This window comes from Ciona robusta, chromosome 1 (genome assembly GCF_009617815.1).
Source record: "Ciona robusta chromosome 1, ASM961781v2".
In the NCBI taxonomy this organism is placed as follows: Eukaryota; Metazoa; Chordata; class Ascidiacea; order Phlebobranchia; family Cionidae; genus Ciona; species Ciona robusta.
Genome location: NC_143235.1, coordinates 14,435,999 through 14,454,995, shown reverse-complemented (window position 1 = coordinate 14,454,995; position 18,997 = coordinate 14,435,999). Strand labels below are relative to the sequence as shown.

Genomic DNA, 18,997 nt, shown 5'->3' with positions numbered 1-18,997 from the left:
TGCTAATATTAAACTTATGCGAATTCCTGATAGGTTAGAGAAGCAGCAGTTTTTACATTGGTGGAGATTTATCGCCACGTTGGTGAAAAAGTGAGACAAGATATTGCGAAGAAGAATTTACCAAATTCAAGGTGATTGTGTTGGTGTAATACTGTAGTAGGATGGGGGAAGATGGGACACCTTTTCATTTTATTTTCTCGTCCCATTTGGTAGTAAACGAAGAACATTCGAAGAATTAAAAAACTGTATTTTATGACCCCCATAAACCGTTGTAAATTGTTTGAAACATTGGGATATTTAATATTATGTGCTAAAGGTATCTTGTCCTGCCCCCCCACCCCCCTAGTGTATGATATTTTTGTTAAAAAAGGTGTGACACGTTCATGTTTGTATTAAAACTGACCACTAGTTGTGGCACGTTATTTTACCAACTTTTCTTAGTTACTTTAAACGTTGTGTCACTGTAACTAACTTAACTGTTTGTATCCAGACTCAGTGTTTTATACAAGAAATTTGATGAAGTACTTCAATCAGGAAACATGGTAACAGCATCTGATACAGGTAACTTACATACAGTAATGTGGGGTAAGATGGGTAGTACCTATATCCCATATTTCCTGATCGTTTTTATAACAATTAAAAGTGGTTATTTTAAAATGTGAAAATACGGTCATAGAATTCTGTAAACATTTTTTGTTTACCACCAAACGGGCCAAACCAATAGAATTAAAACGTCCTATCTTACCCCACTTATAAAACGTCCTATCTTACCCCACTTATAAAACGTTCCATTTAACCCCATTTATTAAACGTCCCATCCTACCCCATCTATAAAATGTTCTATCTTTCCCCGTCCAACTTAACCTACTATATACTCGTTCGAATAGAATTATACCACCTTGCATAATGTATGCTGTTTTATTACCACTTTACTGCTCAATATGCAAGCCCTGTATTATAAACCAGCTTTAGATATATTGGATAATTGTTCAATTTAGACAGCAATGAGCCAATTACCCAATGCGGTAAACAGGACTTCATGGACTTTTTTCCTTGCGACCCTTTTTATTTCCAACAATTGCATTTATGGTTAATAGTCTAATATATCTAATACATTGTGTAAAAAAGGTGTACTCCTCGGACCTGGGCCTTAGTGATCCCAAAGTTCGCCCCACAATATAACATCTATGTGATCCAGTTATAATGGGTTGCCAGTTATTTTATAGTCAGTCACTACTTCAGTGTATTTTGCGTGCCCATCATCTATATGCATAAAAGCCTATATTAAACTATGAGATCATATTCTATGCCTTATAAACCAGCGAGTACTTTACCAGAAATTAAACAACTCGTTGCCAAAAATCTAGCGCATCCGTTGCATTAAAAATAACCGATGTAATTAGTTGTTTTCGCTTTTTAATAAATGAGCGCCATATTACATATTGGGGTAAATCTGATTACCATCTTTGTTAAAAGGGTAAAGCACACAAACAAGTTAAAGAACCACCGAATAAACCCTTTACCCACAGGTTCTGTAGCAAGTTCCACAGGAAGTTACGATTCAGTTGAATCATCTTCATCCATCGGGCTCATGCGACCTCCCATGACCTCTGTGGTTGCTAATAACAACAACAGTCGAGCTGTCACCAACAAAATGTCATCAGTGACCGTGAAGGACGGTGAGTTGTTCAGATTAATTGTTTGTTTGGACACCTCATGCTCACTGTCAGACACACATGGTGTATTCATACACCTCATGATCACTGTCAAGTTATAACATGGATGTCTTCTTATACACCAGACACACATGGTGTATTCATACACCTCATGCTCACTGTCAAGTTATAAAATGGGTGTCTTCTTATACACCAGACACACATAGTGTATCCATACACCTCATGCTAACTGTTAAGATATAACATGGGTTTCTTCTTATACACCAGACACACATGGTGTATTCATACACCTCATGCTTACTGTCAAGTTATAACATGGGTGTCTTCTTATGCACCAAACACACATGGTGTATTCATACACCTCATGCTCACTGTCAAGATATAACATGCGTGTCTTCTTAAACTCATGCTAACTTTATTATAAATATATTACCCTCACACTACGTTTGTCTTATATGCAGGTCCATCACGGCAAAGTGCTGTCCCACGTAAATCAACAATGGCAACGCTGCGTCCTTCAACTGGTGTTAATCGCTCCAATGCAGGTTTGTAGCTAACATTTTACTTTTTGTAGCTAACGTTTTACTTTTTGTAGCTAACGTTTTACTTTTTGTAGCTAACGTTTTACTTTTGTAGCTAATATTGTACTTTTGTAACTTACATTTTACTTTTGTAGCTAACATTTTAGCTTTAAAAGCCCAACTTGAAAATTTAAGTTTTGAAAAAATTTAACAAGTTTATTAAACACAAAATTTTTTTTATAATAATTTAAAAACCTTTTAAACTTATTTTTTCCCATTTCCGAAATAATTTTTCTCATTACCTTCTCTTCTTCTTCTCTCCTCCAGGAGCTGTAGATGAGGAGACATTTGTCCGTGATTTTACCTCCAACCTCCCCACCATCCATTTATACGGATCCCGGGATCTCGATGATCAGATGAACCGCATCCAAGCAGTAATCTCCGATGAGAAGAAGGATTGGGAGGAAAGATCTAAATCGGTGAGTGTCTTCCATGTTTATTGTGTTTCCTGATGCCGTCATACATGACCCGGCCGAAATATTTGTGACATGTCACCCTAGGCACCCATAAGCCATAACACTATGCCTGTACATGCAGTGTGCAGGGAGCAAAATTTAACCTTCAAATGTTGGCCTTAACTTTAACACATCTCATTTAAAGAATAAAATCAACAAATTTAAGCTTTCATAAACTAATTTCAATTACTACAAAATAGCACAGCCATTTTTAAGATCTGTTAACTTATATTAACTTATATATATTCTACTTCCCAGTTGAAAGCCCTGCGTGCAGTTGCGTTGGCAGGAGGTACAGAATACGATGCGTTCTACCAACACTTGCGTGTCATGGAACCTTCGTTACAGTTTAACGCAAAAGATTTACGATCGCAAGTTGTGCGGGAGACCTGTGTTACTGTGGGGTAAGAAGTTAAGTTTATTTCTAAATATAAATGTAACTTGTTTTGTCGTGTCCTGAGAAATGATAGTTGTTATAACACGGTCGTTCTGTTTCATAAACCTCGTGGCAGCTTACGAGTTACCACGTATGTAACCTGCTTTATCCTCGCGTGGCCGGGGAACGATAGTCCTTATAACACGGGTGTTTTGTTTTATACACCTAGTGCACGCTTACAAGTTACCACGTATGTTACTTTGTGGGTGATTGTTTTTCGCTGACAATTTCGACAACCCATTAGTGACAAGTTAGGGCAGCTTTTACAGGCTGACATCTTAAAATTAGAGGTTCCATGGTGTGGCATGATATGGGACCTGGCAATTAAACCAGAGTTGCCCCAGTACACTATAATATGCTTTGCCAAGAATATATGCTCCCATCAAATGTTAAAAGTTACCATTTTCTGTACATATGCCAACTTACATAGAGGTTGCTGTTAACATAAAAAACTGAGGCTATTTCTAACCTCAAGTATTCCCTAACTGTATATAACTATAACTAACCTTCTCATCTAGGCCCCCTAAATTAATAACTGCCTTAAACAACCCCTTCACCCCAGGTGTTTATCATCAATACTGAAGAACCAGTTCGAACACACCGCGTGCGTATTGATGCCAACTTTGTTTAATCTTATCAAAAACTCAGCAAAAGTCATGTCCACATCTGGTGTATTAACCATCAAAACTATTTTAAAGGTAATTTATATACGGATATTCTGTTTTATACTACCTTTTTAAATGGTTGATTATAAATTTTGGCTTTTCCGACAGTTGTTTTTTTTGCCTTTATTTTAGCTCTTACGGCAAAATTTTCTGTAAGTCTTTTTCGCTTTTATTGAGTGTTAATCATCATGCAGCTTACCATCAAAAATAACCCATATCCAATGTCAGATACATTCAATATTAGTTGAAATTGTTCTTTGAGTACATTTTGCCAATGTGGTTTTTTAATTCTTTGAATGTTCTTTATTTACTAACAAATGTGATGAAAAACAGCATATAAGTTCAACCATTCATGTATAGTAGGGTGGGGGAAGATAGGACACCTTCAGCACATAATATTTTAATACCCTGATCGTGTTTTAAACAAATAACAACGGTCTATGGAAGTCGTGAGGATATGGTTTCATAATTCTTTGAATTTTTTTCGTTTACTACTAAATGCGATAAGAAAACAGAGTTAAAAGGTGTCCCATCTTTCCCCACCCTACTATATATATACACGTTTATTCATGTTTACATAAACATATACGATACACCCCCAGCACACCCATGGCCCACGTCTCATCCCGATGCTCACGATCAACTGCACCTCGAAAACAACCTCCCTACGAAGATTCTCCTTTGTTTTCCTTGACATTGTTCTACAAAAATGGGCCTCACAGCTATTAGAAAGGTAAGGACTAAAATTTTAGAGAAAGTATCATACATTAGGGTAGGGAAGACGGGACACTTCTAGCACATAATATCCAAACACCCTGATCGTGTTTTAAACAATTAACAATGGTCTATGGGAGTTGTGAAGATGCGGTTTTGTAATTCTTTAGATTTTCTTTGTTTACTAACAAATGGGACAAGAAAATAAAATGAAAAGGTGTCCCATCTTCCCGCCCTACTGTACTAATTCACTAAGAAAGCAACTTAGACGTACTGTTTGTATGATAGAAAAAGAAAACATTTTTTTACATTTTTTTGAGCTATTTTTCTGTTATATTAGTTCTGGCAATGAGATTTTTAAACTGCAGAAATAAAAAGTATTTCGGACAGATTTTATATTCTGCTTTGCCTCTCCAGGTGTTTTAGGTGTTTCAATTGAGTTTTTTTAGTATGTCTTTCAGATTTTAGGTTTTGTGTATTTAGATTTTAGTGTTTAAATTGTTTTTTTTTGAGTAGGTTGCCTAGGTTTTGAGTAGACTTTGGATAAAGAAATGCAGTTTTATATCTAGTGTTTAGTACTTTTTGTCTGACAAATATTTTCCACAAAAACCTAAAACAGGAAGTTTGGTGAAAAATTGATTTTTTTGCCAGAGAATATGTCAGAAGTTATATTAATGTTTTTAAGATGGAAGTTGTTTATCGAATAGTAACATAGTTTAATTTCATATTTGTTTTTAAGATAGCAGTATTGAATAGTAACATGGTTTAATTTCATATGTTTTTGCCAAAAAATATAAATATAATGTTCTTGTTGTGAAGTAGTATTGATAAAATACAAGATTGGTACCTTTGGCAAATATTAACTTATTTCCTGATTGTGTTTAAACAATTAACCTGTTTTTACAGTCGTAGAGGTACTTTTATATAGTTCTGTAAATATTATTTTTTTCCACCAAATGAGATGATAAATTAGACTAAAACAGATCATTTTACCCCAAACCTACTATGTCTTGCAACAAGGATAATATGGCTTATGCAACAAAATATGGTATAGTAGGGTGGGAACAAATGGGCAGCTTTTATTATTCTTTTATCCCATTTTGTGGTAAACAAAGAACATTAAAAGAATTATAAAACCATATCCTTACGACTCCCATAGACTGTTGTTAATTGTTTAAAACACAATAAGGATATTTGGATATTATGTGCTAAAGGTGTCCCATTTTACCCCACCCTACTACATGTCTAATATTTATCGTAATATTAATCCCCCCCCATGTTGTCTCTCTCTTGAAAAGCCATAAGTTTCAAGAGAGACCACTTGAAGATTATTTGACATTCTCCTATTATTACATCACAGTCGATATTATGACATAGTGACCACCAGGCAGGCATAATAAGATATATGTATATACACAACAGAGCTGACAATAGGCACAATGTATGTGACACCAGATAGGTTTAAATAGCTCGCTTAATTGAGATTAAAGCTTGGATTTGTAGCGATTGAAACATGAGTAGACCATTAGTGGTGATATAAAACTAAGGTTAAAGCAAGCCACTTGTATTCCTGGAATGTTCAGTTCAATATTCAGCTGTTCATGTTTATTGTTAAGGTAGTTTTTATAAAATAGTTTCCAGGTAAAAAGCATGTAGTTTACTGATGGTTTATGAAAGAAAGAGTCAATAAAATTAAGCCTGAAGACAAAAGGATAAAATATTCCAATTATTTGAGCCTATAGTAAAAAGTTAGGTTATAATAATATTTAGGTTATAATAATATCTGTTACTTAAAACTAAAATAAGCGCCGCATGTTAGGGTAATGGGTCAACTCTGGCATAAGTCGCATGGTTTGCCGCTCTGTACGACCTCACCCATATAGACTAGATATATAATTACATCACATTATACCACATAAAGTTAAGCTTCTTTTATAAACAAACATGACATAACTTTTTTAAGGGTAAAATTGGAAGTAGACATTTTAATACATCTGTTGAGGTTACATTTCATATAACGGCGAAGAGCTATTATAAAAAAAATATGGAAACCTTTTTACCTGTGTTTTATATTTACTTATTTTTTTAAGAAAAGCAACATTAGAAAGTAAAAAAAATGCAGAAAATAATATTTTAAATGTATATTTATTGAAATAGTTCAATGTATTAGTGTTTGTATTAATTAAAATGGCCACACAATATGGAGGAACTGCTCAATAAATTATTTCCTGGTAGGCATCTTGCCATACTAAAAGAAGCCGTACAGAAAGGGATAAACGATGCCGATTCAGAAACAAGGGAAGAAGCGAGGAAGTGAGTTTTTAACAACAAGTTTTACATTTATTTTTCAATTACATTCCCCAAAAAATATAAACACACACAAAATTAACAAAAATCACCTGTCTCACATTAGCACATATTATACTCTAGTTGTACTGATTCATATTTATTTAAATTACGAAATGAATGAATAAAACATATACCATAATGTATGAATTATATATCCTGACACCCTATAAATAACTACACATAGCGTACTATCACATGTGGTGTAGTTATCAACGGTCTACTTTTTGTGTTGCATACACTTCAAAATTTGTATTTTACTTGTGTTTAAACTGCACATAATAACATAATATAACCACACAGAGCGTGGTGGGCGTTGCAAGGAACTTTCCCCAACGAGGCAGATCAAGTGTTCAATAGCCTCAACCCAAGTCAGCAGAAGTTAATTAAAGGTAAAAATAACGGAGTGGTTTCATTATATTTTTAGTGACGTGTAAAATGCACTAAAGTAGTGACTGATCAAAAAAGCTAGGGGTTCAGTAGAATTATGTCCAGCAGAATAAGACATATGTTTTACGCTTCTTGTGATGTGCTGTAAAAATTTCAAGTTGCTTTATACGTGCCACCAAACTTTACGGTGTAAAATTTTTGTTAAATTTGTGTGATTTTTCTTGTAAAATTTTTTTTGTAAAATGCCATAAGTGCGATGTATATTTCTTGTGTTTTAAATATTTATTTTTTTTACCCATACCACAAGATTTTGCAGTGTATATTTTTTGTGTTTAAACTTGATTTTTCACCCAGGTCACCTGGCTACTTCTTCATCGTCAACTGACAGCCAACCTAAGTTAGACACCAGGTATTCATAGAAACATTGTACCTGCTTTATTCACGTAAACATTATATTTGCTTTATTTATCCATAAACAGGTTATTTAGTTAATTCTTTGCATTCCTCTAGATTATTTTTGCACAATCTTTTTAGAGTTGGTTAAAACCTCAACATAACCAAAAAAAACAGAAATCCATATTTTATTCACTCTCTCATCTCACATAAAAACAGCATGTTTGGTCCTCTCATCTTACACTTACCTTTCTCCCAGGAAACCTCGTTCAAGCGTTACATCCGCCGGACCACGACGTAGCATTGTGACATCACAAGTAGGAAGAGGTAAATCGTCATGAGTCAAATATACCGAAAATTTTCTTTAATTTGAATGTATAAATGTAGCTTATTTATCCTCCAGTGGCTGGAAAATGACAGTCGTTATAACAGGTGTTTTGTTTCAACCACATCGTGCCCGCTAACAAGTTATTTCACATATACTTTTTTTTTACTGAAATATTAAAAAAAAAGATTAACTTTTGTTTTTTTACAACAATGTTATTTTCCTATGTAATCATACCTGCCTATGTAATTTTTTACGTACAAAACTTTTAAAACATTTCTTTTTTTTCTTCCAGCACCACCAACTTCAGTTGGGCGAGCACTAGGGACACCTAATGGCCGTTTCATGCGATCACGATCCGACATTGACCCGTCATCTGCCAACCGGTCAAAGATGAAAGCGATGCGATCTGGTTATGGAACGTTAGGTGAGTTGTGGACGTTTGTTGTGTCTTTGTGGGTGGGAACTTGAGTGGCTTGTCCATGGTTGTCATTTGTGTGTGTCTGTGTACAGAAATTAAACAATAACAAAAGAATGGCGCTTTTAAAATTATCAATGTTAATATTCTTGGTTGTATTATAGGTGAATCGTAACTTAATTGTGATGAACTTCTTACTAAACATTAGTTTTTCTGTGCCTAGTTTTGGATTTTAATCTTAAATGGTTTATATGCGAGTATGAAATAAACCCTATACCATGCTTTGTTTTTGAAGTCTGTTTATACTCTGAATGAGCCTACCAGAAATTTTAAAACTTGTCCTTAAAAAAACTTGTGGTTTTGGTATAACTGTTTGCGCGTTTTGAAATGGTGGATTGCTTTTGTTCCTAAATTCAGTCCAGTTCAGTTTGTTAATTTGATCCCACCTCTATACTTAACTATGGTCATTTTGTGCAAAATTCAAAACGTAATGCCCATGATATTATGATGTCATGATGTTGTGATCTTGTGGCTATAACCTTCATTACATAACTAAGTATGGTTGTTTCTGCAAAAAGTTATGCCTAGGATATTACTTTCTTGTATTCTTCTTAGTATTGCCTTCTTACATAACCAAATCCCCAAAAGGTTATGCCTACAATACTCTATTCTTATGTTTGTTTCCTCCAATAAAAAGGTATGGTCATTTTGTGCACAGTTCAAAAACCTACTACTAGCATCTGTGCACATTTAAAAAAAAAAGCTACTACTCTTGTAATTTGTGCACATTTTAAAAAGTTCTGCCTACATTACCCCTTTCTTGTGTTCATTTCCTCCAATACACAACTATTGTCTTCTTGTGCACAGTTTAAAAATATACCACTAGCATTTGTGCCAATTTAAAAAAAGTTATGCCTACATTACTGTATTCTTGTGGAGATTACTTCAATACATAACCATGGTCCCTTTCATGCTGCTGGAATATCAGGCACCCGTTCCCATGGTTCTGATACTCGTATAAATGACATGAAAGTTAAATATAAAGGCATGCGGGGCCTCGTACCCATGTACACAAAACCAAAACGAGCCCCCCCAAAGCCTGCCAGTGATCCTGGGGGGTATATGTCAGATAGCGAGATCGGTCGGGGTGAGTAAAACGCTTTCAGTGTTGCCAGATTTAAGTGTTGCCCGTCAAAAATGCACATTTTGTAAACATATTTAAACAATTTTTAAAATTCATATTTTTTGAAAAGTTTTCAGTGGAAAAGTCACAATTTGTAAAATTTTAATAAAAATTGAAGTCATTATTAATACTTTTTTAGGTAATTAAGTCACGATTTGTAAAATTTGACAAGCAATTTAAAAATTAAGAAAAAAATTTTTTTTTTATATTTAAAAAGAATGCTTGTAATAATTTCCTGCAGAAAAAGTATTGCTAACTATTGGTAACAGCTTTGTCCAATTAATAAGCAGTTATCACAACTATGGTTAAAGTTTCCTTAATGAAATGTTTACCAGTTTGAAAAGAAACAACCGTTATAACTATTTTAGCAGCAAATATATCCAATTATTAATCATTCAGTAATCACAATTAAAAGCTCCATAATATTTATCAGTAATATAAGTGTAATCCCAGTTAAAAGTTTTTAGAATGTAATGTTTACCAGTGATAGTAGTGTATAATGTATTTACTATGTTTACCTGATATATATATATATAGGACCACGAATACGAAACAGACATAGTCCATATGGTAATTGTGTGTAAGCATGTTGAAACTGCATGATAGGCCTATAATGTGTATGGAAATTTATTCAAAAGACTCTTTTTCTAAAAAAATTTTCTTTTAAACCCTCCTGAAAAAAAAAAAAATCCAAAAAAATATCAAAAAATCTTTGTAAAAAATGTTTAAATATCTGTAAACTGAAATTGTGATAACCTTACCTTAACGGAAAGTTCATTACCAAAAAAATAATACCTAAAGAATTTTAGTATGTTCTTACTTTCGTAATTTTACCTAATAAACTTTGACGAAAAAAACTCCTATAAACCGTTTCTAAAATCAGTTTGCATTACTTTGTATAAATAGTTATTTAAGAATATTGAATGTAATGCATATGATGTGTATGTGTATTAAGTATTGTACCTTGTGTGTGGGACTTATTATTTTGCATGGTTGCATTGTGGAACTGCATATTCTTGTACAGTGGCGACAGAAAATAGGAATGAGGTTTTTGCGCTTATTGGATGTTGGGGTAATGGGCCAACTCTGGCCTGGATCCCATGATATGCCCCACTGTAGGACCTCACCCATATAGAATAGAATGTGCATATACAATGTTGGGGCAATGGGCCAACTCTGGCTTAAATCCCAGGTCCCTCGGCGAGCCTCACTGTAGGATCTTACCCATATAGAATAGGATGTGCATATACAATGTTATAGTAATAAATGGCCAAATCTGGCCTGAATCCCTGGTCTTATTGTGTGCCATGCTGTAGGACCTCACCCATGTAATATACAATGTTAGGGTAATGGACCAAATTTGACCAAAATCCCAGGTCCTTGACAAGGGCATCACCCACTAAAAACACAGGGGGAGGTTTTAATAAATGTTTTATTTTTTTAAATTTAAATTGTTCGAGGATGTCGCAACCCCTGAAACCCCCTCTTATTTCACTGCTGTTCTTGTATGTTGTGCGTCTGTTGCAGTGGTCAAAGCTACTAATAATGCAGCAAACAAAAATTGACCCCAACAAATAGCAAGACATATTTGTAGTTTATACTAGGCTACAAGTATCATCAGTCTTCTATTTAAACAGAATCTTTAAAATAATATCCGTCATTGTTTGGATACAGGGCCACAAAGAGTAGCGAAGACAAGTACTTCAACAATATCTTCACTTGCACCACAGCGTGGTAGAGAGACAGATAGATCATCCGTGTCACAAAGTAAGTTATAATTCTTGTTCCATTCTATATTGGTGATATTCACAGTACACACACCTGAAATTAATTACCCCATTACCACAGTTGTGAACTGTTGGGCATTAGTTTCATCTGTGTCACAAAGTAAGTTCTAAATATTGTTTAATTCTATATTGGTGAGATTCACAGTACATGCTTGGGTACATATGCCACGTAAACAGTACATACACTATATATGGGTAAGGTAATTGACACCCTGCGAACCTGGATTTTATTACCTTCGTTTTTATGTGAAACTGTATTAGTTAGTATTCTAAATTATATAATGTTGTGGTTTTTATAAACACATATCAGTTATATTTTAGAATTGAATATAAATGTATTATTACTTGTGCTTCCAGTAACAAACAGTTGAGAAGGCTTTACATAAAAATACCTAACGCAACATCATCTAGCTTTTGGTTGCAGCTTCAACAGTCTATACTAAAAGACCGTTCGTAACTTACATTTTAAGTCAAATCTAATTGCTCCCAATTCAACATATCTAAGAATTTAAAGTTCTTTACAATCATCCTTATTTCACAATTGAATAACTTTACAACTGAAGTCCGTGTTTTTAAACTTTTTTATGAAATATGAATCATAGATTAATGACTTTTGCCGACCTAATTTCTATAAAAATCTCCCACAAACAACTACTGCGTTTGATGCCCAAACCAAATCAGAGTGCTCTCAATTCAGCAGTGCTATCCAAGATCTAAGAATCTTTTACACAACCTTATTCTGCAATCCTTTTCTCTTTTATCAGGTTGTAAATCTCGTTCCAACCATTCTTCTCCTGCTCGTAATTTACCCCCAATCTCACCCCACTTTAACTCTCACTCTTTACCCCGTCGAGTACCCAAGAAAACCCCCCATACCCGCATACCCTTCGCTAAACACCCCATTTCACCCTTATGCAAACTCCAGAACAATACCAAAAGCCATGTTTTAACAAAAACCGAACCCACCACCCCACCCACGAAGCCTGATAGCCCCGATTCAATAGAACCATCAGATTTTGACCCATTATATCAAATCCTCCTCCAAACCACGAAACTAACCTCCCCCCACACAGAGGAAACTTGCCCATCCCCATTATCAGTGATAGATGCAAGCTTGATAAACAATATACCCAATGACCTTACCTTCGATCTTACAATATCCCCAACCCCCCCAAACTTACCCATACCCGTCCCGTCTTCCCCCCGCCGTTCCACATCGACCCCATGCTCGCCCACTAGTGCTCGACAACGGTTAAATTTTGGTTCCCCTATGACTTCACTTTCTAGAGTTGAAAATCTTTTCATTTCCAGAAACCAGGATCCTTACGCAAGTAATTCTGCCTTCTCTTCTTTTGAAACTTTTTCTTTTTTTTCTCTTCTCTTGAAACTTTTTCTTTTTTCTTTTTTTTTTGAAACTTTTTTTCTTTATTTCTCTTCTTATGAAACTTTTTTCTCTCTTACTCAATCAATACTTTTTTTCTTGTGGTCACTTACGTATTACTTATTCTATTAGCTTGATGTTATCAATTAAATTACTGCACTGTTGTACATATTTTATACAACAATTTACTATTTTTAATTTGTCCAATCAATGAGTATTTTGTCAAAAATACTTTGTCATAATTTATTCATTGTTACATAACAACCAGGATCGATGTCAGCAAATAGAACTGGTAAGATTGAATGACGGAGTTGTAACATTTAAGTGTCAACCTTACTTGTGGCGTGTGCATACTTAGTAACAACCCCTATTCACAATTAACACTACACAGTTTAAAATATTTCTGTGATTTTTCTGAAGTTTGCATTTTGTGTGTTGTGCCTCACCTAACCGCACACATAGTGTTTGGTGTATAATTGATACTTTGCAGCTCCTAACTTAACCTTTCATATCCAACTTCGAAACAAACATATTCTCCATAACATAAACATCTTGTAGTAACTCGATAGGAAAGAATTAACAACAATATTATCACAAAATTATTAAATTTAAATGACATGTTTTTTACTATATAGTTGAGTGGGGGAGATGGGACACATTTTCTTACTATTTATTTGTCCCATTTGGTTGTAAACACAGAACATTCAAAGAATTATGAAACAGTATCCTCACAACTCCCATAGACCATTGATAATTTGTTTAAAACACAATCAGGATATTTGGATATTAAATGCTAAATGCGTCCCATGTCCCACCACCCCCACCCTATTATAATATTACTGTTCATAAATGTTATAACTTAGTGCATGAATAGAATGTATAATCCACCAAGCAACCACACAATATACCTTTGTTAGATTCATTAATTCAACTATAAATTAGCACACTGCATGCTTGATGCCATTCCAAACTTTTCTTTGCTATTGAAGTTGTATTAGTTGTCTGTATTTATATATGTTTGTGTGTAAGATTGTTATTGTTATACTTCTATAGATGGAAATGTTAATTATGTTACACTATGTAGCATGCAGGTTTGGGGTTAAAACTCATAACAGAAGTCACACCACAAAGTTATAAGGATTGTTTGACCTCAACTTATTAGGTTTTTTAATAAATAAATAAAATTTACATATTCCTGTTTATTTGGTCCTAATATATTCTGAACTTTTATATAAAATTTTATAGAATTTTCAAACACTCCTCCTGAATTTTTCTGACATAAAAACTATAACACCCTCTTTCCCGCAGTAGCGAATCGAGCCCGCTCCCCTGGTGCACAACAACCGCGCACGTTTGGTGCACGAACACCTTCAGGCCCAGCAAGAGTGAGTAAGCCGAGACCATCGTACACGAGTCGCGACCATAGTCCTAATGGTAGAAGCGCTTCACATGGAGGTAAGTTCTGTTGGTATATACTGTATTAAAGAAGTGAATAAAATATGAGTACGGTAAAATTTAAGGTGGCTGTACACAGTATCCGGAATTCGTCCGTTTTGTCTGTTTTGTCCGGATTTCGCTGCCACATGCGGAACTCAGTAATGGGTTTGCATACGACTTCGCAAGGAAATCGCATGCCGGATACTGTGTACAGCCACCTTTACAAGATTTTGGGGAATGCATCACAAATTTGATAAAAGTTTAACAGGCTTGGGTTAAGTGAATGAAATGTTAACAGTAGGTTTATGTAAATAGAATAAAGAAAGGATAAAATATAGAACTTTGCCAATTTCACCACAGATTTTTTGGCAAGGTCTCCCCAGTTTTCATATATATATTAACAGAAAGGTGAATGAAATATGATTGGGGTGAAATTTAGAACATTTTGGCAACGTCACAAAAATTTAAAAAGGCTTTGGTTAAGTGATTAAATATTAACAGAGAAGGTATATGTAAATATGCTTAGTTAAGACAAACATAAAAAAAATGTCAATTTCAAACGCCTGGGCTTGGTTTAATAGTTAAATTAAACAAAAATTTATTTGTTTTAATGGTTTATAGTTGATTATGTTTTAGTCAAATATATCAATACTCTGACTTGTGTGTTGCTTTAGTCTATAATGTATTGATATATCATTAATCCTGATTCAGCTTTTGTGATGTTTGTTGTGTTGTTGTAGCTTACTCATCTACACATGTGGCTATATATGCTTTGCATGCATGTATTTAATTCAAATATAAGTAGTGTGGGCATACTGAAGACTTAACAACGAAAATCGTAGTTTTTTTGATTTTATATTGTAGTTTATTCAATGAATGTATACTAGGGCGGGGAAAAATGGAACACCTTCAGCACATAATGTCCAAGTATCCTGATCATGTTTTAAACAATTAACAACCGCCTATGGGAGCCGTAAAGATACGGTTTTATAATTCTGTTAATCTTCTTGGTTTACTAGCAAACAGGATAAGAAAGAGAGAATAAAAAAGTGTCCCATTTTTCCCCACCCTATTATATATAACACCCAAATACCTAATGTATGGGATCTTATGTTGATTTTTAGCTGTAGTCACTTCATTTGATCAAACATACACCTTTTTAGTGTATCTTAAGTTACTCTAATTTCTGTTTTATTCAAGAAGTATTTATTGACAAAAAAATCTGATGTTCAATTCAAATTTGAACCTAAAATTAGTAAATATATTTAGCTATGTTTGTTCTGAAAACTTGCTTGTTTAAAAAGCACAAAGGTTCCCTGAAATATCTGTTGTAAAATACCTATTATAATAAATGACTGATGTTGTATTGTCCTGAACCCATTGTTAACCCCCCGCCCCCCAGACTATGATTCGGTATTCTCTGAGGGTCTCGCACAAACCCGTACCCCCCCTTCCTCCCCCACCCCGACCAGGAAGTCCCGGATCCCTGTTTCTTCCCGCAGCAACTCTAGAGCGGGGTCACGAGTGGGGTCGCGGGTTGGGTCACGGGTAGGGTCAAGGGTGGGGTCACCCACGGGTAGCAGGGGGGGCTCACGAAGCACCAGTCCCCTCAGATATCGAGGTAAGAACGGGCGCAAGGTTTGCATGCTTAGCATGAGCTGCTGCTTCTCATTGGCTGTTTGTATTTATATCAACTTTTCATCATCGTGTTTGCTTTAATTTGGGGACATTTGATCGAAAATATTAAATCTATTACTAAATATAAAAAAATGTGATGCCTGTATTTCTTTATATCAAACTCTCTTTCTCTATCATGCTTCTTTAATTTGGTAACAGTTTAAATATTTCCATTATTAAATATAATAGACTTCTTATATCTTACCAAAATGGTCTTCTTTTCCTACATTACGCTTTGCTGCTATAACCGGGGAAATTTTACCGAAAAATGCAAATAATTCTATTATTGAATATATATATCAGACATATCAGGTGTGTATGTCTCTATCAAAATGTGCCTTAATATCCCTACCCCAATGCTTAAGCTTAACTTCAAGATAATTGGATCAAAAATTGAATTAATTTCATCTTTGAAATAATAGAATGCTATAATTCTGCAGAATCTGTTCAAAAAATCTGAATAATTCTGTTATTAAAGATTAAAGATTGATAATATTAGAATGCTGTATTTGGTGAAACTTGAATCTCTTAAAAAATTCAAATACTTCTATTTAAGATATGGGTGACACGCCCAAAGCCACGCCTTATATGGGCAGACGTATGACTCTCCCCAGCAACCCACGCCCCCTAGATTACCCTAAAACCCGACACCATTCCACCCCAACGTACCCAGGGTGTTCACGGCGTTTATCTTGCGAGGGTGACTCGCCACGAAGCGATTCCTTCATGCGAGAAATCGTGTTAAGGTTACAAGGCAACACGGGCACTAGACGTAAGACAGGGCTCAGTAGAATTTAAGCATAGATGTAGAATTCATTCTAACAATTGTAGAACGCATTAGGCTAGGAAGACATATTATATTGTTCGCTGCTTATAGGCAGCATATGGTTTATGGTTATATAGCTAAAAGTGGTGCAAGCTATAAACAATAATTGCTGATTATTTTAAAACAAATTATTAAACCCGATTTCAATTTAAAACCAAGGGACACTATAGTCATTTTGTTTGCTGGTAATTGGTAGCATGGGAATTCTAATAATTGTAGAATGCTCAAGAAGACATAAGCTTTGGTTCATTAGACTAGGGAAATATGTAGTAGGGTGGGGGCAGCTTTAGTACATAATATCCAAATATCCTGATCATCAATTAACATTGCTCTATGGGTTCTATTTTATGATTCTTTGAATGTTCTTTGTTCACTACCAAATGGGACGAGCTCCAGCTTACATAATTTTCTTGTTTCTGTTGTTGTTATTCTTGTTGTTGTGATGGCATTTGGTTTGTCAACTGGTTAATTCAAGTTTCTATCTTGTTGTTGTTGTGATCATTCTGTTGTTGACTTTCCGTGTAAGTTGGATGTTTCAATAATTCAAAACCAGCATTGTCTGGCAGTGGCACATTCAGAGCGTTTTAAAGTCACTATCCCCTCTTAAAAATGGGGGTAAATTAAAAACTTCTTTTTGTCCGGCTTCGCCACTGTTTTCTGTTCAAAACAAGTCACCTACATGTTGTTCTCTTGTTATGCACTGTTACTGCCAGCCATATTATACTTGTGTTTTGGCTCTATGCAAGAAATTTGATGATCGGCAATTTGACGTCCTTTTCATATCGTCTTTATCAGGTGAAAGGCGATATTTTTTTAACTCTGATACAGATGACCTGAATCAGACGTCCAAACTTTGGTCAGCAAAATTCTTGCATGATCTAGGAAATAGAGAAGCAGGAGATAAATACTGACTTGCTTATCTGCCAAAATACATGCATGTTGTTCTTATTGTTGTTGTGGCTGTCCAACTTTTGCAAGCATTTCATCAACCATTCGTCAATCTTATCAATTCTGTACAATGTCGTTGTTCTTGTTGTTGATTCTCACAGCAACAACTTTTTAGCTTTCCCGTCCCGAATTCCCCGCAGTGAACCGGTATCTCGACACAGAAGTCGTGTCTCATCTTCACAAGTCAGCAGTCGTGATTCAAGCCCAGGTAGTTTCACCACCTCCCTCTGTAAATAATCTTTTAAGGGCTCAACTGGTATTCAGTAGGGCGGGGGAAGAGGGGACACCTTTAGCAAATAATATCCAAATATCCTGATCAAGTTTTAAACAATTAACAAAGGTCTATGGCAGTCGTGAGGATACGGTTTTATAATCCTTTGAATGTTCTTCGTTTTTTCTTGTCTCATTTGGTAATAAACATGACAAGGCCTCCGCCTAACCACACCAGATGGGCTGTTAAAAGATTATTTACATTATGTCTGGTACTCTGGTAGCAGAAGTAACAGAATACCTTTTGTGTTGGTTGTTGTTACTTGTATTGATTGAAACATATTGTTGTTTGGCAGCAGCCAAGAGGAAATATCATCACATCATGTTGTTTGTTTGTTGCACAAAACATTCTTATAGTTTGTCGGTCATAATGTTATGTGTACCAAGAATGTCCATCTTAAAATTTGAAGGGTAGAAAAAGTGGACAAACACCATGTTAGGTGTTTGTTCCATTTTGAAAGTTTTTTATATAAGCTGTAGACTGGCGCAGCTAGTCGATAAAGTGGCATAACCAGGAAAGGGTTTCATTCTATAAGCTGAACTAACGTGGGTTTAAATTTCCCCCTTAATATTTTTCATTGGGGGTTGTTGCTACCCTTGAAACTCCCCTGGTTGCGCAACTGGATGGACATTGTATACGTAAACTATTTTGTAAAGCTTGACATAGTAACACATACTTGTACAAAAGAATCCAATACTTACTTATGTTGGCTTAGCAATGCAAAGCATGATAAAGTTTAATAAGCATGTTGTTAGTTTTGTGGTGTAAAAACTAATGTTAATTTATAAGTTTATTTTAAAGTTGATAACTATGGTGAAATGTTAATTTTTTATGTGTTTCCTGGTTTATAACTGGCTTTAAATGTTTCTGTAGTAAATAGCTTCAAATATGCATGCATGGTGGTTTATAATGTAGCATGCTTGTAGTTCATAGCTCAACTAATCTATTTAGTTTTAATCATGTTTGACTCTGACATTTCTAACAAACAATCGCAAAAATAATTTTTCATATTTTTATTTAAAATTTTGCATTTTTAAAACTTATTATTTTTTATACTTTTTTCCTTTCAAAAAACTCATTCAACAAAA

At 34.8% G+C, this 18,997-nt stretch overlaps 1 protein-coding gene across 16 annotated transcripts in view; it reads left to right on the top strand.

Annotated features, from left to right (window-relative positions):
* LOC149743591 (CLIP-associating protein 1-B-like) overlaps positions 1-18,997 on the top strand; it is a 42,668-nt gene that overhangs the window by 10,814 nt on the left and 12,857 nt on the right. For 2 of the 16 annotated variants that reach the window (XM_089886945.1, XM_089886936.1), the window contains exons 6-26: positions 34-131; positions 491-561; positions 1,530-1,679; positions 2,138-2,221; positions 2,525-2,676; positions 2,971-3,116; positions 3,711-3,846; positions 4,416-4,546; positions 6,763-6,840; positions 7,177-7,265; positions 7,618-7,672; positions 7,916-7,983; positions 8,277-8,408; positions 9,388-9,546; positions 10,120-10,152; positions 11,257-11,349; positions 12,134-12,700; positions 13,019-13,042; positions 14,059-14,205; positions 15,590-15,808; positions 17,754-17,846. In XM_089886945.1, the coding sequence (XP_089743071.1) occupies positions 34-131; positions 491-561; positions 1,530-1,679; positions 2,138-2,221; positions 2,525-2,676; positions 2,971-3,116; positions 3,711-3,846; positions 4,416-4,546; positions 6,763-6,840; positions 7,177-7,265; positions 7,618-7,672; positions 7,916-7,983; positions 8,277-8,408; positions 9,388-9,546; positions 10,120-10,152; positions 11,257-11,349; positions 12,134-12,700; positions 13,019-13,042; positions 14,059-14,205; positions 15,590-15,808; positions 17,754-17,846 (2,725 nt within the window). The remainder of the gene's footprint in view (positions 1-33; positions 132-490; positions 562-1,529; positions 1,680-2,137; positions 2,222-2,524; positions 2,677-2,970; positions 3,117-3,710; positions 3,847-4,415; positions 4,547-6,762; positions 6,841-7,176; positions 7,266-7,617; positions 7,673-7,915; positions 7,984-8,276; positions 8,409-9,387; positions 9,547-10,119; positions 10,153-11,256; positions 11,350-12,133; positions 12,701-13,018; positions 13,043-14,058; positions 14,206-15,589; positions 15,809-17,753; positions 17,847-18,997) is intronic. The other 14 variants (XM_089887025.1, XM_089887017.1, XM_089886966.1 and 11 more) reach the window with 13 other exon arrangements.